The 24,806-nt window shown below is 46.2% G+C and overlaps 1 protein-coding gene across 5 annotated transcripts in view; it reads left to right on the forward strand.

Annotated features, from left to right (window-relative positions):
* GRHL3 (grainyhead like transcription factor 3) overlaps positions 1 to 24,768 on the forward strand; it is a 39,239-nt gene extending 14,471 nt beyond the window's left edge. For 2 of the 5 annotated variants that reach the window (XM_083810544.1, XM_083810545.1), the window contains exons 2-16: positions 6,627 to 6,813; positions 7,520 to 7,581; positions 9,171 to 9,507; positions 9,803 to 9,882; positions 11,730 to 11,883; positions 12,858 to 12,969; positions 13,673 to 13,767; positions 15,565 to 15,723; positions 16,322 to 16,400; positions 16,811 to 16,944; positions 17,838 to 17,872; positions 18,595 to 18,683; positions 18,828 to 18,913; positions 20,071 to 20,135; positions 23,985 to 24,768. In XM_083810544.1, coding sequence (XP_083666670.1) covers positions 6,646 to 6,813; positions 7,520 to 7,581; positions 9,171 to 9,507; positions 9,803 to 9,882; positions 11,730 to 11,883; positions 12,858 to 12,969; positions 13,673 to 13,767; positions 15,565 to 15,723; positions 16,322 to 16,400; positions 16,811 to 16,944; positions 17,838 to 17,872; positions 18,595 to 18,683; positions 18,828 to 18,913; positions 20,071 to 20,135; positions 23,985 to 24,099 — 1,770 coding nt within the window. In that variant the 5' untranslated portion in view covers positions 6,627 to 6,645 and the 3' untranslated portion in view covers positions 24,100 to 24,768. Of the gene's footprint in view, positions 1 to 3,878; positions 4,298 to 4,329; positions 5,859 to 6,626; positions 6,814 to 7,519; positions 7,582 to 9,170; positions 9,508 to 9,802; positions 9,883 to 11,729; positions 11,884 to 12,857; positions 12,970 to 13,672; positions 13,768 to 15,564; positions 15,724 to 16,321; positions 16,401 to 16,810; positions 16,945 to 17,837; positions 17,873 to 18,594; positions 18,684 to 18,827; positions 18,914 to 20,070; positions 20,136 to 23,984 lie in introns of those variants that run through there. The other 3 variants (XM_083810546.1, XM_083810548.1, XM_083810547.1) reach the window with 3 other exon arrangements.
* Positions 24,769 to 24,806: the final 38 nt, after the last annotated feature.

A 24,806-nucleotide genomic window follows, 5' to 3' on the forward strand; every position in this document is an offset into this window, starting at 1 on the left:
CCAGGTCTGCAGATAGACCACAATGCAGCTGAAGAAGGTTCGTCTGCTGCCAGACATCAGGCAAGGTGGGCAGGGGAGTGAGGTGCGTCAGGTGAGGCTTGTGGCAGCTCTCCTGCCCTGACACACGCTTCCTGTATCCTCTTGGGCAACTCACTGGAGAACTCATCTCACCCACCTTCAGCCAGCTGCAGTCCAGCTGCCAAGTTTGTTAGCTGACTGCGTTTGCAGTCAGCAGGAAGAGACCAGCACACCCCAGCCTAAAATGGGTGGACTGAACTGTCCTGTTGGCTCTCAGAACACGTAGGAGGCCTGAGATTCAACACGTAACTCTGAAATAGCAAATTTTAGGTGAGCTTAATATTAGTCTCTGCTCTTACTGCATTCTGGAGTGCTGAGCATCAGACAGGAAAATGTAACTCCAGGAGACAGCCCCATTATTTAGTGTGTAACTGCAGGATTCTCTGACAGGATGCGATGAGGGAAGTACAGAAGCTTGAGTAAAACTGGGCTCTGTTCTCTGTCAGGGACCCTAGGCCCTGCTGCAGTACAAATAACCCGTAATTATTTACTACATTAAAACCTGATTACCTGAAGAGCAGGAGAAAACAAACTTTGTCTCAAAAGATTGCATATTACTTTATTGCTACCATTGGGTTTTTTCATCCAAGTCTTGTAAAGCTGTGATTTGTATTTATTTGTTATTTCTTAAAAGTTACATCTCTTGGAGTGAGGTGAACAGATGAGAATTAAAAAGTAAAATAGCCAGTAGCTAGGTTTTTGGATGTGGAAGCTCTGGAAGGAAATCCGTAAGCACTGAAAACAAAAGCAATAACTGGAAGCACCCAATTCTCCAAGTTATGAAGACTTGTCATGTGTAAGCCTTCTCATGGCGTTGGAAGGACTGGGAGCTTCAATACAGTGTGTGTGTGTGTGTGCTAGGTGTTGGTGGAGGGGAAGGTTTGTGTTCATGAGTACATGTACACACAAGGTGTCTCCTTATCTGTCTACAGGGAAAATAGGAGTAGAAGTTTAGAGCAGTGTTTCAGACATGCCAGGTGACAGCAGACGTTCACTCGGAGGCCCTTGTTCAGGGCCTGTTTGTTGTGTTCTCCCTTTGAAGGCAGATCACCCTGAAACTCGGGCGCCTCAAAACTGAAGCATCTGACATCACAAAGCAGCTTCTGAAAAAAAGTAGTTGCAATTCCTGAACTGCAAACTAATTCTGTGCTGTAATTTGTTATGTTAGGCAGGAAAGGCACTAAAACACGAATCATTTGTGAAATATGATTGTGTGGGTGGATAGCTCAAGGATGATGTTATCAGGTAAAACAATACCAGCTGGTGTCCCCCCAGCATCATTCAACGCTGAATCGTTGGTGGAGCCCTTCAGGCTAGCAAGGCAGGAACCAGTCCAGTGCTTGCAAGGTTTATAGCAGAGATTCAGGTCTAGTTCTGTTCCTTCACTGAGCATCCTTGGACAAGTCATTGTAATGTCAATTCCCGTTCCTCTGTTTCTCCTCCCGTGATAATAAATAGCTCCAAAAGCATGGAGTTAGGCTGGTGAAAAATGGAAGAACTCTGAGCTTGGATCTAGGGTTTATGGTTTGTTCCCTGCAAGTCACTCAGGCATACCGGCCCCTGGGAGGTTTGTCCGTGGGCTCAGGCTGCAAACCGTTCCAAGTGGCTTCAGCTCCACAGGCAAGCTGGGGAGGGGGCTGTGTCCTGGAGCCAGGCAGGGCTCTCAGCCCCCAGGGTCTGCCCACGGGACACGGCGCCCTCCCTCCGTCCCGCTGTCTGTGGGTGAAACAGAGCTGAGGGATGGCTAGGAGACATCTGGCTGTGGTGCCAGGCTCAGTGCTGCACTGCCCCGAGGCTGATCGTGCAGGTGAAATGCCCCTGAAGAAATCCGGTGGCACAGGGCGCATTTTCACCCAGTTGCCAGTGAAAACACTTCAGGCCTGTAGGCAGGGGAGGTCAGGGCCCTGAGATTTGAGGTCTCCTAGGCCTTTCACACCTGTGAATCGACACTGTATTGTACTTGGCATCTAGGCGACATTTTTCATTGTTAGTCTGTGTGTTTTTCTGTTTTTCTTTCCTGGCTCTGTCTCTCTCTGGATTTTTGCCCGACTGTGACAGTACACATGCAGATAGCTGTATGGCCGCCTTGTCTTTAAATATGCTTCTATTAAACTTGTGAAGATAGAGTAAAAATCAGAATATAGCTCAGAAGTTTGGATGTAGAAACTAGGCTGTTCTATGGGATGTTGCCTTCCTTTGCAAGGGGGCCTGATTTACAGGCTAACATCTCTGCCCGGAGAAAGCAGGCGTGCTGAATGCTGCTGCTTTTGTCCTGCTCTCCCAGGTGTAGCAGGGATCTACTGATGAGAGACTCTTGGGGAGCATCAGGGTTATCTCATTAGGGAGGCGAGTGCAATGCACAAAACCAGGGCTAATAATAGCCCCTGTGTGCATGGCCTGGGATATCTCCGAAGTCCTGTGGGCCAGGGTCTCTGTTCTGCGGCTTGGAATTCCTGCTGCTGGTTGCCATGGATTCCCCGTTCCTTTGACAACTTGATGTTTCCCTGTAGCCATCAGCATCTGGCATGGCCAATATTTAGGTTGCAACCTAATCAGTTATGGGGAGAGAACAAAGACAAGCAACACAAAGCTTAAAGGCCAGCAAAACCACCCACTGAAACCCAACAAAAGGCAAAAGGAATACAAGTGTTTCTTTCCTGCTTGGCTGGTCTCCCCACCTGGACCCTTTGGGCATATTCTCCTGTTTCAGCATAACCCTGAGTGTTTATTCATAACCAGGAGGCCACTGTTATGGTAGACTTGACAGATAAATTGGGGAAACACAGATTGGGTGGGATGGAGCAGGGAAAGGGGGCTGGTATCACCTTGTGTCAAATTCTAAACTGTTTGGAAACAAATAGACTGCTCCCTTCCCAAAATCATGCCCTGCTTTGCACATGACCCCGAGGCCCCAGCGGGGTGAGTCTGTGCACACAAGAAGGGAGGCCACTGGGCCCATGTGTTTGTGTTTCACCAGCCGATCCGTGCTTTGTCTGCGCTGCTGCACCAAGGCAACTGCCTGTCAAAGGAACATTTGTTTTGCCAAACAGAGCAGACAGTTTGCAGTGGACAAACATGGTGTAACCACATGGAAGAAGCATCACAGGGAGTGATGAAAGTAAAATTCACACGTGTTTAGATCTGGATTTGGATCCAGATCTCTCCTGTATCTCTACTTCACAGAGATTGCTAATGCTGAGTTGTAGGTAGGGTGTAGAAGCAAACCGACATGATGGTATGCTGTAGCTACATGAACTGAAGTGCATCTGAATGTCAAAAAGGTGCCTCTAAACGTGTCATCATATCTGCTGATCTCCTCACATCACCCTCTTTCTTCAGGTACTGGCTAACCCTGTTGACCGTTTGGAATAGGGTCACAGCAGTCTGCTCTGGAAAAGTAAGGTGGGATGGAGTCTGTGTTGGGTCTCATCTGCAGAACTGTCCCAGCTGCAGGGTTCTATCTGAGACAATAGTTGGCTCTACACAAATTAATTTCAGTGACTATTAGGTATCATATGAACTCATATGAAGGAAACAAAATGGAATAAATGGGATGCCCGTAATGTCAGCTTGGTCCAGGTCCCCCAGCTGGGTGAATCAGTGCAAGCTCACCGGGACCGATGCAGTTGCCAGAGCATGGCAGGAGCCGCTGTGTTGGCTGGGCTGTTGGCCCCTTGGCTTTCAGGGACTTTTCCAGTTCCTTCTTTCTGCTGGAGTTTGCTGCTTCTGTAATGGGAGTAGCATAAAGCAACATGTGCCCACATTTTAGGTCTCCTCCAGTTTAGTGCATGCATTGGGGCTTTAGGAAAGTGCCTTTACTTTAATAGGTTTTGGGTAGGGTGGGTTTTCTGTTGTGCCACCTCTGCTACAGGGACAGTTTCTCCTAGCAAAGGCGTGAGGTGGGCAGGGATGAGGTATCAATGTCTGCAAGCATCATAGCCAGGGCTACCCAGCAAAGCCAGAAGTCACATGTGGAAATAAGACGTAGGTTTCTAGGGCACCTTTCAAACTTGTATTCTTCGTAAACTGGACACAGCTGTGAGTGGTTGTGATCTCGAGCTCTGCCACCCATCTTCCTCTGCCTCCAAAGTGTAGACCGGGTGATAAAATCCTAAAGCAGTAGCAGCTCGTGCTTATGGTGGTTGTGCTACGCCAGACGGACAAAGCAGGTAGGCAGAATGGAGTTGCAGAACAAGGAGCGCCTTGGTTGAGAGCTTAGGTGAGGGAGAAGAAAGCTCCAAATCATTTTTCCTGGTAATATCTGTGCTTTTTTAAGCTCCTGAATGCTTTGTTGCTACATCCTACCATGGTGTGTTTATCTATGTTGATTACAAGTGATAGGAGTGGAGTCTCACCCTGAGAGCAAGCTCTGTTGCTGCCTATTCTTCCTTGAGAAGATCGGATTGAGAATGGGTGAGGATTCCTGTCCAGACAGGACTGAACAGCCCATCGCCAAGTCGACAGCAGTGAAATCTGAGTCATGCCGATTGCTCGCCTTGGAGACAGCAGCGGCACTGAAGGGGAGGGAGGGCTGCGTGAGAAATGCTAAAGACAACGAAACTCGCAAAACACCTGGTGAAGTTTCATGCATGAGGTGAAACTGGTGCTAGCGCATCATCACGGCGTGTGAGGGAGAAGAGGAGCGAGCTCAGCATCTCCGTTATTCCGGGGCGCGATGGGAGCTGGCAGAGGACAGACCTGCCACTGGGAAGCTGCTGCTCTCTCTGCCAGCCTGAGCCCAGGCCCCTGCCTCCAGTGAGCATTGAAACCAGTGGGAATGGGGTGCCCCGGACCATTGGCAGAGCCCTTACTGGCTTCTGCTGCATGGCTTGTACGTGGAGGGACTCGGTGTGGAAGCAGCATATAGCTTAATAAAATAGTGACAAGGGCAGCAGTCAGCTGTTGGCAGCCTCATCTGTGCTGCGGTAGGAGACACTGTGTACCACGGCAGGGCTGCCACGGTGCTTGGCCAAGGAGCGCTCTCGAGCACCACCAAAACTGCCCCTGCCTGGCTTTTATGCGTATGCCTACGGGAGACATTGGTGCGTGTGCAGGAGCCAGGCTGCCTTAGCTGGGCTGTCAGGGAGGATGGACGAGCATCTGTCATGTCTGCACCCCTCCAGTTTCCAGCCCCAGAGCATCTGCCGAGCACCTGGCTCTTCACCCTGCCGGCTCACACTAAATGGGCTGGCAGTGTCTATCCTGGTTGGCAATAATTGGGAGTTTCAGAGATGCCAAATTCCTTTCAAGAGAAATTATTGTTCTCCAAGTGATTCACTTAAAATTCAAGCCCAGGCCTCATTACAAACGTATGGAGAGTAAGGTAATGGAAACATCTTATTCCTTATAAAAATGACATTGAAGTGCAGTACTCATTACCTGAATTCCTGTGCATTTTCTCTGCCTTCCCATAGAAAATGTAGTAATTGAAAATGTTCTGCTCTTGGCAACTTTGAAGATTTAAAGGCATCTTACTTCTTATTTTTCTATGCCTCTTCCACTAACAAAAAAACGTTTGCCATTCCTGAAAGTTTACATTTGATGAAGAAGTAATTTCTGACTGCAAAGCTTGTTTGCTTTCTTATGGCGAGTGCAATGAGCTGTGGTGGTGACACCGTGTACACATGGCTGATGGACGTGACAGGAGTACAGCCCTGATTCAGCCTCTCCTGAGTGGGGTGAACCTGCAGCACGGAGCACTCAGGGGATGTGCGGAAGCACTTCTGTGCTGCCTGCTAGAACGATTTGCTGGAGGAAAGGGAAAGATGACCAATATTTAGGTAATTATGTACCTGGCAGTTTATTAACATAAGATGGAGAGACCCAGAGAAAGTGCCAGAAGAGAGAAGAGGCAGGACATTTTTTGTATGTTGCTTCTCAGCGCACACAGTCCCATGAGCATCACCTCTGTCACGTATTTTTAGTGGAAGAGAGGGTGTTGTGATTTGCCTGTCTACTTCCCTCAAAGTGAAATCGTTTACTAATGATTGAAAAAAAACAAAACAAACAAACGAAAAAACTTAGGATGGAGCTAAATTCTAAATCCATAAAGAGCAAAGAAAAATGAGTCTTGGTTTCTTCTGGGTAAGTCAAGTTCTCTGAATGCTGAGTGATATTTTGTGGTCTGCACTGGCCTTTAGTTCAAAGTTCACAGAATAATTTTACAAAGTTTCCTGATCACAATGCATCCAGGTTACTGACCAACATCCCACCCTGACAGCACGTGCTCTGGCTGGCCAGTACATGTGTGTATGGGGGGAGCAGTCGCAGATGTTGATGTGGTGTTTTGCATCCTTGGGGCAGGAGGAGGGATGCAGAAGTACATCTGCCTCTGCGCAGCCCCACCAGAGACACTCTGGCCTATTTTTGTACATAGCTACAGGCAGGATTAGGAACCCCAAAGAGGCTGGGAGTTAAGCACCAGGAAAGCAGCCTTTCTCCATTCCAGCAGTGCCTCTGGGAAGCCCTTCATGTGTTCAGCTGGGTGGCATGGAAATTTCTGTGGAAAATTAGTATTCTTCATCCCTTGCTTTCTCTGTCTGGCTTAGTTTTAGGTCTGTGCGTCTGATGAAGAATGACACTATGAACTTCCAGAAGTTCTCCTACACCAATGAAGATGAAGCCTGGAAAACCTACCTGGAGAATCCCCTGACTGCAGCCACCAAGGCGATGATGAGGGTGAATGGAGATGATGACAGCGTGGCTGCCCTGAGCCTCCTCTATGACTACTACATGGTATGTTCCTATTGGGGCTGGGTGTCTTGGGGGAGTCTGTCCCAGAGGACAAGTGTGAAGGTAAAACATGCTGAGCCACCTTAGGAGAGTACCCACCTCTTGAACTCTCTTTGTTGTTCATACAGTGATCCCTGAATAACGCCCACGGGCATAGAGTGCCACTATTATCCCCAGTGCACAGATGGAAAACTGAGGCATAAAAGAGCCTCGTACTGTAAAACGAAACCAGAACAGGGTGGAAAACTGAAACTGGGTGTCTGGAGTCTCAGGCTGGTGTTCTTTTTACATAACAGCTTTCTTGTAAGAAACAGGGATGCTCTGAGAGACACAAAATTAAAACAGCAATGTGTTTTCCAGACCCTTGCAGCTTTATTTTTTCCATTGCTGCTGCAGGATGGGGCTTAGTGAAACATGGGTAGGATTTAGACCTAATTGAAACCAATAAGACTGATGTTCCTATTCAGCTGGGTGCTTTTGAAAGTCATTCCCAGAACAAGATGGTGTGGCTTGCCTAAGGTTACCTTGGGAGTCCGTGGCAGAACCAGCAGGAGAGCCCAGGTCTCCTGTGTCCTCACCCAGTGTTTATTATTCACAGAGTGTTTTATCTATGAGACTTCACTTGCCACACAGACAAGGCTAATTTTGCCTCTGCTTTCCATGAATAAAATCTAACAATAAACAAACTCTTTGTTCTGCCTTGTTCTAGGTCCCAAAGGAGAAGAGGATTCTTCCGTCTGGTATGATGGGACGCAATGAACTAGGAAAGAGGTTAGCTTCACTTTTGCTCTCTATAGCAGTCTAATTCTCCTGCAGCTGCTTGCATGCATGATGGGTCTCTTAGCTTGCATAAAATAAACATCAAAGCATGGTGTTATTACCAACAACAGTGGAGGTTATTAACCCTGAGACATATATTAAAATTCTTTAGGCCAAATCCCAAGCAGGTATAAATTGAGCTACACCCATTTACACAACTGAGGATCTGTCTAGCTGCATTCAGAGTAGTTGCACTGATTTGCAGTAGCTAAAGAATTTATTTAAAGAATTTATTTCCTATTTTGTTCCAGTTGGAAAGGGGAAAGGGATTAAGCATTGGCAGTGAGAAGGGAACGACAAAGTTCTCTTCTGTTCACTGGGCTGATAAGGGTTTCTGTTGTAATTGCTTCTAGTCTCCCAGGATTCTCCTCCAGTGACTCCCATTTGTCCTTTGAGGTTTTCAGATAATTAACTATGAAATTAATAGCTCATTTGCCACTATGAGTTCAGTTCCTCTTCCTGGATGCTGTATACTTTGGCAACCTTTTCTGGTTGTCTGTTTTTAACTATTTAAGCCTCTTAAATGATACTTCATTTCTTCTTCATAAGTAGGCTGAGTTAAGCTGTTTTCTCCTCTCTGAAAGGCCACTGCATTCTGAACAGTATTTATAGCAGTGGAATGTGTTTTTTTATTAACTACATAGATTTCACCATATACCTGAAGGTGAAGGTCTCAAAGCAGAGTGAGTGGGAGCTACTCAATCAGCTTTATTTCCCTTAGGGAAAGCTCATGCTGCCAAGAGGTGTGAGGGTTGATAATGTGGGGATTGGTTTGTTTTCTGAGCATGGTAACAGGGGCAATAAACCACCTCTTCCCACCTGAGCAAGGGCTGCAGAGCCAGCAGGGTCACAAAGTCACTGCTGCAGAAGGGACCAGTTCTTGGAATGTTGTACCAAGGGATGGTTTGTGTGTGCGACAGGAATGCATTTTGTCCATGTCTTTATCACCTGATAGCTCCTATACTTGGTCTCTTCTGCTTTGAAGCTTGAGCCATACATCTCATTTCTAATATTGCAAATTTTCACTCATCTCGTGATCTCTGGGAGTTTTGTCTCCTAAGTTCCTGGAGTTGTGTGAACTAGTGCAAGTCAGCTTTCTTAAAATAAAATGAAATAAAATAAATTCATTGTCAATGAGCCCTGAAAAGACCACATAGCAGTTATCTGCTGTATCTTCCCTGCTGCTCTGAGTGTTTAATAGCCTAAATGAAGAAATGATGGATGTAGGCCCTGGATCTGCAGCTCCTACCAATGTCTAAACCATATTCTAGGATTCTGTGTGATCATCCCTTATCTGCTGATCACCTCTGGCTCTTGTTGATTGCACTGAGAGGTGTGTGAGTGAGTAGAGATCACCCACGGGCCTGTCAGATCTCCTGTATCAAGTGGGAGATGTATGCTGCTGACTCAAGGTCAGCTGGCAGCTAGACTGTGCAGTTTGCTTCCCAGCAGTGCATCAAGGCATTTGCATCTTGCTGTGACAACTTACTGGGGTTGTCCACCCTCTTCCCTGGTTTGAGATGGGATCCTTTCTCCACCAGGCACTGCCACGGAATGGAGTACGACCCAGAGATCGCATCCTTTGATGGCTCAGCCCATCTCATGAAGCTCTTGTCTGAAAACACTTCTATGACCCAAGAATATTGCGAGCCGCAGAAGAAGAATGGCTTAAATCTTGAAGGCATCCCTACTCCTCACAAACCAGCCATGCTTCCACCAGGCGTTAGCAAGCTGGATGCCACACCAGACACCTACATGGTCCCTCCAGGGGATGTATACGACAACAGCTCATTGAACTCCCTCTTCGAGACCATCCCTGTGGCCCCAACACAGCAGAGGTGGCAGCCAGACAGCACTTTCAAAGAGGATCCCCAGGAGGTCAGAGCTGTTGGTTGCATGCTGTCAGTGCAGCCCAGGGGGTACTGCATGACGCTGTCTCTAATTTGGGGTTTGTTCATGCTGGAGTCAGTGGGAGCTTTGCTTTTGCATTACAAGCTTGATGCCATTTGCATTGAATTATTGGGGGGTTTACATTGATTTTAGAAGTAAGATAAGATTTTGAAATGAGGCTCCGTGTTTTATCAGAAGCCTCTGTTGTAATGACTGGAGAAGGTGAATCGACAAAGCAATGAAAGATTCTAGTTTTGACTGTTTTTTTTCCACTTTTCTACAGTCGCTACTCTTCAGTGATATCCTCAAACCCCAGCCAGAGCCACCTTGCCCTGAGAGTTATGCTACGGACAGTGTTAAGAGGTAACTGCCAGTCCTTGATCTCTGGGTTTCCAGTGCACTTGGCTGTGTACCTTTCCTGGGGAAAGACTGCAGCCCTTTCCTCACCCCAGAACCAGCCTTGGCAGGGGCCATAGCAAACTTAGAGATGTCACGGTTTTGCAGGTGTGTCCCTGGTGTCTTAGAAGCAAGTGGCTCTTCCATGACTTTTTAGACACAGAACAGTTTATGAATTTTGGTGTGTGAAATTTGAAGCAGGGATTAGGATTTGAAATGTTTTGTTGAAAAGGGATCAAACCCAGTCTTAAATTCAAGTTACTAGATTGATTTGTGCCAGCTCATGCTTTTAGTGTGGTTCAGATTGTACTCTCTTGGCCAACCTGGTGTAAATCCAGTGCCAACTGTTTTTACTGCTGTGGTCACATCTCCTTAGCACCTTAGCCAGAGCAAAGATGTGGCACTGAGGTCTGCCATGTGAGGGTTTGTTGGGTGCTACAACCCCCTTTCCGGGACGACTGCGTAGTTCCTGTGTAGATCCAGGTGGCTGCACCATCTTTCTACAAGCTACTTGGAATGGGGGTAAATGACAAAAAAATGAGGATGTCAGTTGATAAGGGTGAAAAACAGCCTCCTCCTAATCTAAAGTTTAGGTTCTTACTTAGGGTTTAGCACTGTTAGCGAACATTTATTAGAGAAGGTGCCACTGCATCTCATTCCTAAAACATGAGAGAGATTCCATCCTCTTTTCCATCCCTCACTCAGGCAGAGCTTTCCTGCTCTAGATATCACATCAAATCTCCAAGTAGGTAACATTATTCCACCTCCCACTTTTTATTTGCCTCCTGAGTCACCTGGCTCTGTGACTCAGCTACCAGACGTGGGGATTTTCACACAGACATCAGCTTGTGTTCATGAGCGAGAGGCTTTCTGTTTGCTGTTTATTCCTGTACTGAAGTTCTCTGGTTCTCCTGGCTCTAGATAAGAGGAGTTGCCAAGTCTATCTTCAGAGATGGCATCACTGGGGAGGCGGGAGCAGGAAAAAGAGTTAGTGACTAAGCAGGAAGATGATGATTTTCAACTCCCAGGCAGCTGAAGGGTCTGTGTGAAAGCTTGCGTACAGGTGATGGCTTGCACAGGTTCCCCACAGAAGAAACGCTTGAGCTGTAGCATCGTGGTTTGAATGCTCATAGGTGCTGGTGAATGTCCAAGAGCGGGCCTTCTGGAAAAATCAGGCTCCTCTTTTAAATTTGCCTGTCAACAGTTATGCCTTCCTCTGTCTAATACTACTGATATTTTTTGTAAAGACTAAAGTTACTGTCCATGAGACTGAGAGTTCAACAAGCTGGGCTTCTAAATCATTTTTTAAGCACCTGGATAAACAAGCAGATGTCAGTGTCCTGCAGGTCCTCCTGTTTCTATAGGACCCATTAGGACACACTCCTCCTGGGTCAGCCACTTGTGGGTGTGAATTTGGAGACAGTAATCTGAGTTCAGGACATTTTAAAAGTCTCATCACAAGTACCTATTTCGGTTTAGTTTGGTTCAGGCTTTTGACTGTGCAGTGGTTCTGTAGCCATCCACAGAAAAATACTGGTTACAATAATGTATGTTTTTTTTTAAACATAAACAAAAACAAAAGGTAAAATGAGGATATTGGATAAGTGCTGTTCCCCAGGGTGTTGGGAGGATCACTATGTGCTGTGCTGCAAGGTGCTTGACCACAGCTGTGAGATGGGGAGTAGGGCACACTTCTATGTGTGCGGTGTCTGTTGCCTGTAAAGATGGAGACTTGCATTTGTTTTACTTTTGAAGTGAAACAGCAGTGTGTGCTTATTCATCATACTCATCATTCTCTCTTTGTTCCATACAAGTGACTTTGAATACACTCTGGGGTCGCCCAAAGCAATTCACATAAAATCTGGGGACTCTCCCATGGCCTACCTCAACAAAGGACAATTCTACCCCATCACACTGCGGACAGCTGGAGACAGCAAATGTTTACACTTGTCCTCAAATAAAGTGAAGGTAAGAGACAAGCTGACAATTTTGCTGACACATGCTATAATCAGACATCCAGCAATTGTGCTGGCCTGGGAACAGACCTGAACATGAAGAGTAATGGCTTTGTGGCTCATGTTGGCTTAAAGTAATGAATGGGATGGATTCACCCATAGCAAACTAATCCTCTGATCCACAGCAACAGCTTGCATGTTACCTGTCAATTGAAACCTTTCAGTCAGGTCAGGGATGCACAATATGCCTCCCTAGCTGATGGTTGGCTGGGGTCCCTGGTGGGAAGGTTGCCCAGAGAAGTTGTGGATGCTCCATCCCTAAAAGTGGCCAGGTTGAATGAGACTTTGAACAGCCTTGTCTAGTGGAAGGTTCCCTACCCATGGCACAGGCATTGGAATTAGATGAACTTTAAAGTTCTTTCCAACCCAATCCATTCTATGATTCTATGAAGATTTCAGTACTGGAAACAAGTGCCCTGTCTTGATCCCGGGATGTGTGTCCAGGCTTCAGAGTCACCCCCAAGTCTAAGCTGAGCTTGAGCTCCCACAAAAGAAACATGGTCCTCCAACCCTGAGGGGTATCTAGGGGCTAGACTTCAGACGTCACAAAACTTGCAGGATTTCTGAAACTGAGAATGTCTAGGAAAAGATCTTCTAGAATGTCTCAGTTTAATACCTACTGCAGCATTGCTAACAATTTCCCAATGCAGGATGCTTGCATGCCTTGGAGTTGGTGGAAACACATGGGCACTGCAAGCAGGGGACATACAGGGCACCTTGGTTCTGCTCTTGGCTCTGTGGCTGCCTGTATGATCATGGTCAAGTCCCTTCTCCTGTCTGCCTTAGGTTCCCCAGCAATAAAACATTATCAATGACACTAAGCTGCCCTTGGCCAGTGCATGGATGCACTGGATGGAAAGGGCAGTGAGAGCACCAAACATTGTCCTGCTGTGTATACTGATATGGGATATCCTCACTGTGTTACAGAGTGTTGTGATGATTGTTTTTGACAACGAAAAGATACCAACGGAGCAGCTCAAATTCTGGAAGCACTGGCACTCCCGCCAGCCCACAGCCAAGCAGAGAGTCATTGACGTTGGTATGAGCATGGCTGTCAGATTGTGATGGCTGGGTGGGGTTGACAACTTCTAGCACCAGTTTACTGCATTTCCAATACACAATAACATGGTTGCAGCTCAAAAATCTGGCCTGGGGGAAATCAGGGAGGAGCAGGCTGGTCTGCTGGCTTCAGATCCTTTCTGTCTGGTGAGCTCTTGGGGATTTAAGATGGTGTTTGCCAAGTGTAGGGACATGAACAAGGAGCTCAAGATACATCAAGAAGAGCCTCAGTCAGAGGAACAGAAGCTTCTAAACCAATTTGTACTCTTACAGATGTGACCTATGTCCTCTTGGAGTCTAGGAATCTGAGCTAGAAAAGGCTTTGGTACTTCTTGTCCTTCACTGCCAGCATACAGGGTTTACAGTGAGTTATGCTGGGCCAGACAGATGTTTTGCCCGTCCAGCACAGCATCTTTCTGAGCACCGTGCCAAGCACCTCGTGGCTCGGAACAAGACATATGGTTGTTTGAATTTAGAACCAATGTACGCTGACTTTGCATAAAATCACTACTCAAATAGCAGCCACCAGCCAAGACCTTTGAGTCATTTCTGGCCTTAGTTATGCACACTAAAGTTTATCCAGTGGTCAGTCAGTGGGAGGCAGGCATTTGGGGAGTGGAAAGCCTAGGGAATGTAAACAGTTTTGTAGCCAGAGTATAAGCTGCTTCTTCATTGCATTTCAGCTGACTGTAAAGAAAACTTCAACACGGTTCAGAACATTGAGGAGTTAGCCTACAACGCGCTGTCCTTTGTGTGGAACGTCCATGAAGAAGCAAAGGTACAACCTGCTTGTGGAAGGGAAATGGGAAGCCTTGGTCCGCAGCAAAACTGTAGCCTGCTTTCTGACAGCCCAGCCGTGCTCTCCCTGCTTCTCAGCTGAAAGGCAGAGTTTCAAATCCAAGCAATGCCATTCCAGTGGCCCCAGGTAGTGTTTGTCTGCCAGGACAGCAGGGAAGGACACCGTGCTTCTGTGTGTTTAAGCATTGCCATTAACTAATAAACATTCTAGCTATACCTGAGACTGACTCAGAGATGTTATTTTAGTGCTGATGGATAACTCAAGAAAACTCTTTGCAGCAGTTAGCCTAGATGAGGACTCTACTCACATGTGGTTTATTTAAATAGGTTTCACCCACAGCTTAGGGAACAAAGACCCTCCTTTCAAGGCAGCATTTTGATGCATAAATGACTGACCACCCTTTTGTGAGTTGTGTGATGTGGAAGGGAGCCAGGCAGGTCACAAGATCCCTTTTGACCTTAAAATCTGTAAGACTTATGTTGACATCTTTCCTGTGTAGCGAAAGAAGAGCTTTGCTGTCTCTTCTGCATCTCTTCAGAGTCTCTTGTTAATGCTTTGCTATCTAGTGTGGATTGAAAAGAGCATATTTGAAAAAAAAAAAAAAAAAGATGAAAGAACTAAGAAAAAAAGAAAAGCATAAATCCTGTCTCTCTGAAACTGGTAGCTTGGGAAAACTCTGGTTTGCTTTGGGATCTCATTAAGTCATTCTTTTAGCCCAAAGGCGACCTTGGTCTTTTACAACCCAGGAGGTTAACAAATGTCTTCAAGGCAAAGTTGTCAGAAATGGAAATATGTCAGGTATGTGGCAAGCCCTCAGGGGTACCTCAGTAAAACTGGATTTAACTCTTAGCAGAAACTCTGTACATGCACTGGCCTGGGGCTAGTAAAGGTGAGACTTCAGAGACCTGCAAGGGCTGGGGGGTGGATCAGGTATTTGGGTCGTCTGTGGCACCTGTTACCTCTCTTTGCGCAATTAAACTTCACACCACAGATAAGTGGTTTCTTTTCTATATGTAGGTATTGACTAGATTTGACACTAGGTTTCAGGGCTGTAATCTTCAGCCAAAGCCCTGCTGAAAGAGCTGTGTGAGCTTCACCAGCTGCAGATCTGTCCCCAGAGAGTCCAGGGGAAATTCCAGGGTCACGCAAATGAGTTGGCATTGTGGAGATACAGTGTGAATTATGTCTGTGCTCAGCTTTTCTTCATAAATTCCCACTGGAGGTAACTCCATTCGAGTGAAAGGAGACCAGCGTAAGGATGGGTATTTATTTAACTAACAACAATGATTTGTAATTCCTCAAGCTGAAGCCTAACCCTCCTCCCTTCCTCCAGGGCATTGCTGTCTGAGGGTCCCTTGTTCAACTGAAAGATCAAAAATATCAGCAAGAATATCCCCAGGCAGACTTTGCATCTGATCTGAAGCTTCCCTGAACTGATGGGAGTGGATAGCCAAAGTGTTAATAAAGAGTCAGAGACAATCAGGGATGTAACAGAGTGCAGTATGATAAAGTGTGAGCTGTCCATGCAACAAAGCTCTTTCTCCTGGACAGCTGGCGTAGGTGATGTGGGAGGGTGCAGCTAGAAAGGACTTGCAGCTGCACTTAGGTGGGAAACCAACAGCCCACGTGCACGGCCAAGGCTGGGGGGGTTGGAAGCTGTCTCAGGTGGAAGGTGTCTCAGGAGCTGCTTTTGTTCCTATCCCCCGTTCTTATTTCTGTTTGAGGATAATGTTTTAAGCACCAACAAGCTATATCAAATTCTGTTCCTATTTGCAGGTATTTATTGGGGTGAATTGCCTGAGCACTGACTTCTCCTCCCAGAAAGGAGTAAAAGGTGTCCCACTGAACCTCCAGATAGACACCTACGACTACGGCAATGGAACCAGCCAGCTGGTGCACCGTGCCGTCTGCCAGATCAAGATATTCTGTGATAAGGTAGAACATCGCTTTTCCACCAGGTTGTCTGAGAGGAAATTTAAACTCCAGTGACTCCACAAGAATAAAAAGAAAGGTTGTCGGAGGTTAGAACAGCATAGCAGACAGGGCTGAGGAATAGAGATTGTTCAGCCCCCTCAGATGAGTGAGACAGGACAGCTGGGATGTGTCTGCACCGCTGAGGCCTTTACAGAACAGGGTCCTGAGAAAGTTTTCTTTGTATCAGACCTACATAGGACTGTGTCTCACAATTAATGTGTAATTCTGACAAGTTTTTAAAAAGCAGAAAAGATGAGAATCTCCTTTAGAGGTTCTTCCCCAGCCTCAGATATCTTCCAACAGAAACATTTTGCACAGCTATTTTTGTCCACGGTTTTCATTTGTAAAAAGATTTTTTTTTTAATGTATAAATATCAGAAAGTGCACACCTACCTCCTTTTTCTGGAGGGCCTGTAGCAGGTCTCTGAGATGATCATTTTTAATAAAGGCTGCCTTTACCTCAATGTGCCTGCCATCCAGAGATGGCCAGTAAACCCTCTATTGCCAATGCTATGTTAAAATTTTCAATGCCCTAATTTTTGCCTCATTTTCCCCACAGGGAGCAGAGAGGAAGATGCGGGATGATGAACGGAAACAGTTCAGAAGGAAAGGGAAATGCCTGGACTCCAATAACAATGGTCAGTGCTAGTGTTTGTTACCTGATCTGAAGCATGTTGAAACTCCTGTAGGCCTGTCCGTTAACTTCCATGAGATCCGGCCCTGGGTATTGCCAGGCCTGATGAAATCAGCACCATTCAGAAACAACTTGTCAGTCAGGTCCCCGCCTGGTCTCCTCCTACCAAGCCTCTCAAAGCCTCTTATCAATACTAACCAACATTTCTGAATTGTCATGGGGTCTTGGCAGGGAGCCTTCCTAGGGGAGACAGCAGTGGGCAAACCCTGAAGGTCTGCTTGGTCCCATCTACAGATGGGAGATATTTCTAATATTTCTGCTGGGAGACCTTGGGCGGGCATTTTCCCCACTCTGCATATAGTTGCCTGTTAAATGGCCATCTGAACAGAGATGAACTGGACTTTCCATTTGTAGGTCTGAAAGGCTGTTTGCTGTCTGGCTTCAGAGGGAATGAAATCACATTCCTGAGGCCAGAGACTGACCTTGAAACCCAGCCAGTCCTGTTTATCCCCAATGTCCATTTTTCAAACCAGCAGAGGTGTGGCACGGTAAGTCCCTTCAAAAAACAACCAACCTGTTGCCCTCATCAACCAGTCGCCCCCATCATTTCCAAACTGGTCAGTCCCCCAGACATGACTTGTGTTTTGTAAAAAATAAATAAATAAATAAATAAATAAATCAAACCACAGCTCTTTATTGGAAATGTGGTGAACTTGAAGACATAGCTGTCAAGAGTGGTCTGGATAGTCATACAGGAGTGATAGGCAAGATAACCTTTCCAGGTACCTTCCAGCCAGATTTTATTCCTGTGATTTACATGTATTATCTGGAACTTCCACAGAAGACTGGAGTAGTGGGAAAAATATTGGCAGAAAATGAACTATTGAAAAACGCAACCGTATCAGTCCCTGCATGTGTGGGACATCTCTCACTTCTCCTCTGCCCATCTATCTGCCTTTGAGCCTGAGAAATCCTAGACTCAGCCTTCTTCAGAGCTCATCAATATTTCCTCAAGAAACAATGTCTCAGTTTGTCAAAACTGGGGGAAAAGCCATCTGTGACAATACTTTAGCATCCCATTGCAGTGGCTGCTGTACTGATGTATCACATCAAAAAAAGGGACTAGAAGAATTTGGTTTGCAATAAAAGAACTGACCAAGAAACAGCTGGTCCTTGATCCCAAGAAGGTGATGAGATTTGATCTGCTTTTTGGTGTAGCTAGATACATGTTCAGGTGTGTTCTAGACAGAGGAGAAGAACCTACATAGGTCTTTACATCAGTTTTTATTTAGTCTAAGAAACACACATAGATGTTTAATTGCCATCTCAAGGGAAAACAGATGGATTGGGAGGAAGGGAATCATATTAAAAAGTCACCATGTTGTCCCTCACCAGTGATACTGTGTATGCTAAAAGATCAATGTTTCCTTTCCATTTCAAGGTGCTCCCTCCTGCTGTTCCCAACTCTGCTAACAGGTAATTTTGCTGCAGTTTGCCTTTCCTGTCCAACAGCTGCTTTATTTCTTTGGGCATGTTATGGTGGCTTAATATCTATAGGCAGCACAATATCTATAGGCGTAAAATGGCAGAGCAGAGTGTCTCCCTGAAGCCCTTGAGTGTTAAAATATGTGTTAAACCTTGGCTTAGAATGGACTAAAGGAATGCAGAAACACAGGTACGCTTCTTCCCCTGTCAGTGTCACACTCCAACATGAGTCTGGTCTCTGACTGTCCTGCTGTTCTTATAGAGACAAAGTTTGAAAGACAAAAAAAGAAAAAGATCACAACTATTGCTGAAGGGTTCACATAACCAGAAGCAGTTACTGCTGTAAAAGAAACTAGAATGAAGTAGAAATCACACTTGTAATGTGTTTAGAGTGGGGAGAACCAGATATTTACCCTAGGCTTGATCCACTGTCTAGTTATATCAATAGAGAACAAGAACATGAAGGTGCAAAAGGCTTTTTTTTATGATGTGATACCAAAACCACTGCCTACATTCACTGACCTCCCTCTATACATTAGGCAGGAAGGTGCAGCTGTGGTAGATACTCTGCTGCCATAATTACAGAACCAATATTTAATTGCGGGATGTTTGCTGGAATAGTCAGTTGTTCAATCAAAAGTAGAATTGCTGGAATTGTTTTGTTTGCTACTATTGTTCTGTTCTCCTGAGAGTACTGTGTTCCTTTTGCTTAGGCTGCCCTTAAAACGGACTGGTACCTCATTCACAGATGAGTTTGACCCGATACCTCCAAAGCAAACCAAGGAAGAAGATCCTCAGAGAGGTAAGCCTTGGGATGGGAACTGTTCTTGAATGTTGTGTTTCATTTGATTAAAGTAACTCTTGATCTTGAATTATATGAGACCACATAACTCTGAAAACATGCTGTAAAGAGCACTGATTCAGTGCTATGCTTTATCTGTTTCAGTGTTGTTGTATGTGCGGAGGGAGTCAGAGGAAGTGTTTGATGCTCTCATGTTGAAGACACCAGATCTCCAGGGCCTCAGAACAGCTGTAAGTATTTTCCAAAAACTGTGGCACATGAACACACTTCAGATAGTAGGGTGCTGGTACTTGACATATAGGAAACTGGATATAAGACTGCTTATATCTGGTGCCTACTTTCTTCTGAGAATGGAAATGGAAATTGTGAGTACAGGTGAATTCTATACACAGCTCCTGGCTTGGGCTATGTGTTGTTAGTGCTGCAGAGGGGAAAAACACACTTTATGGGGAGATGTTTTCTTCAGATCATAATATAAGTCTCCTCTTGTGACAGCACATTCATATTTTCCATTGTAAAACACCCTTTCCATTCTCTAGCTGTAACTGTGCAGTCTGAAGCCAGTTCTGGCTTTGTGCTGGAATTCCCTGTGTTGTGTTTGAGGAGCACATAGGCATATTTCTGTGATGATTATCAGCAGCGTCCCTGATAACCTACCTTTCTTTGGGGATTACTGGGAAGGAAACAAACAATAAATCTCCCAGATCTGGGATGGCTTTATGACTGCACTTTAGGCTCTGTTGGTTTTACAAACTTTTAAAAACAGAGTTTGAAAAATGTCAGCACAGAAGATTCAGAGGATTCTTTGCCATCTTCTCCCTCCCCCATCCCTCACCACAGAGAATCAAAAATCTCTACAGAAAATGCTTGTGAAAAGGCTACAAAACTCCCCTTCCACCCAAACTTCCTAAAACTGTAACCGTACTTGCCTAGGAGAGCTCTGCAGGAAAGCATCGCAGATCAGATAAAACCTAGGCAATAGCTTCAGTCAGACGCATCCACAGCAGACACAAACGCTTTCTGTAGCACTTTCTTTCACCTTCAGATGCATCATATAACAAAAAGCTCAGTGTTCTCTATGCCCAGCAGTCCCAAATAGGCCAGGGAATGAAAGAACGAAAACAAAGATTATTCCCCAAGGTTCATGGCCTGTAAGTAGCCATCAGAAAGAGAACCAAGACCAAACTGAAGCCTGCCTATCTGCTCATTACAAGACATGAACGTGATCAAATTGTCATGTTCAGATCATCGCTTCAGACTTTTTTCTTGAGTAAAAATGAGGGGGAATCCTTTGCTGCTGAATAGCCCTGGCTCAGTGTTATCTTTGATTTTTATCATAGGAATTTCAGTTTACAAGTACAAAGAATTGCCCTGTTTTCTCTCACAGATTTCAGAAAAATATGGGCTGCCTGAAGAAAGCATTTATAAAGTCTACAAAAAATGCAAAAGAGGGTAAGCTAATCTCTCATCTGCTTTTATGCTGTGCCTCTAAAACCCCATTCTCTTTGGTACCCTACCATAGGCTGAAATAGCATTTTAACAAGATAATAAAAAGTAAAGCCATGTGGGGTCTGTGCTATTTGGAGCATATAAAACTCAGATCTTTCAGGGCTTTAAAGATTTGGGATAGTGCTTGTTTGTATTGTATTTGTTTGGAGTGTAAAGTCTCCCAAGGAAAGGAAGTTGGATGAAGGAGGAATTGTTTGGGTAGTTTAATGGGTGATCCCTTATGTCTCATTCTGAAAGCCTGAGGTTTTAGAGAACTTATCTTACTGCCATCCGAGACGTATAAATCTTTGCTTCTCCAAACCAAATGCCTAAGCGTCCCTGGCTCAGAAAGAGATCTTAGAGCTAAATAAAAGCATGGGCAGCCCCAGTAGAGACAAGGGGCAACCTGAAAGGATTGTCTCTTCCCAGCTTTACCATCCCATTCCCAGACCAGGGGGGTCAGTAGGAAACTTCACATTGACTTTGGGAGGTGGGTCAGACCCTCCTGGGCACAGGTGGCTCTTGTGCAGCCAAGTACAGAAATGCAGGTCCTGCTTGAGAGACCTGCCATGTGCTGCTAAGAGACAGGTGTAGCTCTGCAGGGAGTGGACAAATGAGGTGTGCAGTAAATGTGAAATGGCTTCTCGAGTGTTTCCAATGTGGTCTTTATTATTGACTGATCCATGTGGATCTCCCCCATGGCTGAGGGGGAGCGGTACTGGTTTGCACGAGCTGAGGACCAGTTGTTGAGTCTTCTGTGGAGGGCAGCAGTCTTGATGTGGAGCAAAGTGCTACTTTCAGAAATGTTTTCTGGACTGATGAACTACTTCTGGGTCATGCCTATCTCTGGCAGAAAATTTTCCCTTCAGCTGATGGAAAGGGAAAGACTCATAAATTCCCAAGCTTATTTTCATAAAGCTAAATCCAGAGTTCTTCTTGCAGAACGAGTGTGATACAATCAGGCTTTGCAAGCATCAATGACAGCCTGGGAGATGAACTCATTGTTGTTGCTGGCCTTGGTCCAAATTCTGAGCATGGGGAGAGACGAGCAGAAAAGCAAGGCTGATGACAGGTCCTGCATTGTGCAGTCCCACATTCTCACTAGCGTGCCCCCCCCCCCGCCCTGAGTTTCTCCTCCATGCTGTGATGTGGTGTCACTGAAGTGGGAAACCATTACAGTCCCCTCACCTGTAAATCCAACATCGAGCAACCTTTCTGAGTTCAGGAGGGTTCATGGTCTGAATTTTAAGCCTCTTGCACCTGCTCCTGAACTCAGGTCCCTTTGTACTGTCAGATGCTGCTCATCCGATATCCCTAGAAATGGAAAAGACAAAGATCAGCACTGACAGCCCCAAGAGAGGGGTTGTCCCATACACCTCCCCACAGACTGTGCTTCGAGTCTGGTTTCAAAGAACGACTGCGAGTGACAAGGTGGTCAGTTTGTTATTAGTCTCCAACTTCAGGACTGAGCCAAAGCTCAGGTGTGTCAGCTGTGGTGGTGGCTTGTGATGTGGCCATTACAGGTCATCAGACTGTCATCAGGTTTCTGAACCAGCTGACTGTGAGCCACAGCACTGCAAGAAAGATCCAAACACTGATGAGTTTGCAGGTGGACCAGGAAATGGCACTGCTTCTGGGGAGAGGCCGCCCTTACTTTGTTTTGCTTTGGTTTTGGTCATTATTTGATCTGATAAGTAGTGAATGTGGTTTAATGATGATCGGGAGGGAAAACAAGCAGGTGTCTTTTCCATCTCTTCCACAGAATGGAGAAGCAATGAAGTATCTCATGAAAAGAAAAGGCAACACCTGGGAATTAGATCCAAAACATATTTTGACAGTTTAATGAAAGCTGGACCTGATGCCATGGATTGCTGAAGTGTGGGGGAAATACAAACTTTTCTCCAGTCTACTGGATTGCAGGGTCAGATACTGCTTCCTGCTCCCCCAGATTTAATTTTCCCTTGAGTGATTTTATCCTGTTGCTCCACCCTAAACCCTTGGTAATTACAGCTTGAGGGACAGATCTTCATCTGATTTAAACTAGTGAATCTCAGTGGTACTACCTGGGTTGACAGTAGGTGAGGACCTACTATCAGCCTGGGCTTTCTTAGTGTGATGTCCTCATTCAGATGAACTTAATCTCAGGATTACTCAAGAGCAATAATGAGTGATTTAGTATCTTGTTGAGGTCTTGGCTGAAAGAAACAATACAGGGCTCAGATTTGTAATCAATACTCCCTTGAATCTTCTGTGGTTTGGAAATCTGATGGAAGCACAGTAGCAAGAGGCACAGGTGACTTCTCTGGCTTCCTGCGCTAAGCCAGAGATGGCTGGAGCTGCTCTGTTGCAAGGCGTTTAGTGATGAGCCACCCTTGGGTATCCACTGTCCCTCTCTGCAGGCACCCATCGGAGGCCAGACTCCTGGGGCCCAAGGGAAAAGAGAGGCTCCTGTGGGGGTGAAGGAGCAGGACCCCATCACTGGCACGTTGCGTGCTTGGGGTTCGGCAGTGCGGTATCAGGTACAGTGGCAGCAACGTGCAGTTGCCTCCCCCTTGTCTCAGCCAGCTGCCTTTGTGGGTGAGAGACGCCACACGGGCGGACGTGTGGCGCGAGGGCAGAGCTCCCACCCGCACCCCCGCACACGCGAGGTGCACCGTGCCAGGGCTCTGAGCCTTCCACTGCACGCGGTGGTGGAAGGGGAGCAGCCAGCTGCTGCAACCCCCGGAGAGTCACCAGGGCCCCACGTTTGTGCTGGTTAAACTGTTAGATGCTCGGTCTTTCATTTTTCTTGTTTTTAATCTTGGCTTCTGGAGCATTACACAATTAATGCTATTGCTCCATTAATGACCCCAGCAGGAACCTGGAGGGGATTTGCTTTCTGCAAAGAAAGATAATTTGTTCTCTTTGTTTCCTCCAAACAATTACAAATTTCACATCTGATTTATGGGAAAACAGTGGGGTGATGCAAAACTGCCCCGTTACTTCCATTACAATAATGAGGGGCTCTTGCCTGGCACAGAACTGCAGCCCCAGGTTTAAATCAGCTGTTGAAATATTTCCTTCTCCCCATCTCTCCTTGTAATTGAGTCTAGATCGGAGAAGCTGCGCAATCTGCAGCAGGGTTGGAGGTGTGCCCCAGAGCACAGGGAGGAACTTGCCAGCGGCTGGCCCAGCTGGCTCCACACGCTCTCTGCGTGTGTTCCTGGCGGAAAAGGCTCCCAGGCAATGCTGAGGGCATGTCTGCATGGGAGGTTGTCCTGGAACAGAAGGGCATCCTATTCCAAACCACTTACATCTGCTTCCAAAGCAGTCTCAGCTTGTTCAGAATAATGCATCCCTAAAAGCACCCAGGCAAGAAGTGAGGAGTGAGCAGTTCTGCTCCAAATTCACGCCCTCCTGTAATCCAGATTAATTTGCCTGTGTAGCAAACACTGGGCCTAGGCATGTTGTGGGTAGAATTGCAAAAAGCACTGCAGGATGTTTCTTTGTGTTGTATTGGAGCTTCAATACCTTGAGCTTGCCAGACCAGGAGAGGCGGACGCTGTGGGGCCGTGATGCCGGGAGCAGCCCAGTGGCGGCCGAGCCTCCTGGCCGGCGGGTGGTGAGGAGCGCGGCTGCGGAAACGCAGCGCTGACTGAGCAGTGAGGGGATGGTGTGGGTGATTTTTTTAACACAAACTTTGTGTGGAGAAATTTCAGGGAGGGCCGCCCCATGCCACAAGGCTTTGTGGGGACCCTGAGCACGCAGTACTCAAATTCCAACAAGGCTTTTCAACGTGCCGTATCTGACCCAGACATCCTCACTCTCCTGTAGGATCCTGGTGAACATGGACAACAACATCATCCAGCACTACAGCAACCATATGGCTTTTCTCTTGGACTTGGTGGAAGCAGAAGACAAGATCCAGGTCATCCTCAAGGAGCTATAAAGAGCCGCAGGCAGCACTTACTGGGACTTCTCTCAAAGATGGCAAGTTTGACCCAACAGAGCTCAGCCTAGTGCCTCAATTTGTTGCCTTTACTTGAATACACTGCCTCTGGGGAGGGACTCGGCCTCATGGTGCCTGGCCAGAGACTGCTTGGAAGATCTGTTACTGATGTGAACATGGAACTTCTCTCTACTGAATTTATTATTATTATTATTTTTTATTTTATTTTATTTTATTCCCTTCTGGCAATGGGCCTGACCTTCTGTTTTACAGCTGGGAACGTGCAGCTACACTAACATGGCTGTCAGAACCCAGGCAGCGGCAGGGGACTGCCTCTGCTCACTGTTTGCCTTAGCCCATGACTGATCCAACCATAGGCTTTGGCTTTCTCCCAAACCATCAGTCATGCAGAACCTTCAAACCATTTCCAGTAGGGCTGAGCCCAGCTCTGACCTCTGTCCACAGAGACTTTCACAGATGCATTTAAAACTCACTGTTGAACGGACACTGCCTGCTCCCACGCCCCCCACCCTGCTGTGTCTCTGATTGTAAATACCACAAAGGCCTCCATAGCCCTTGTTTATACATTTCTGATGTATTGTTCCTTTTATATTTTATATATGTATAAATATGCATTGTTTTATATTTGACTCAGTACGGTGACACAGAGCATTTCAAACACAGGCTGCTTCACATTTCTCCGTGAA

This window comes from Anser anser (genome assembly GCF_964211835.1).
Source record: "Anser anser genome assembly, chromosome: 24".
Taxonomy (NCBI): domain Eukaryota; kingdom Metazoa; phylum Chordata; class Aves; order Anseriformes; family Anatidae; genus Anser; species Anser anser.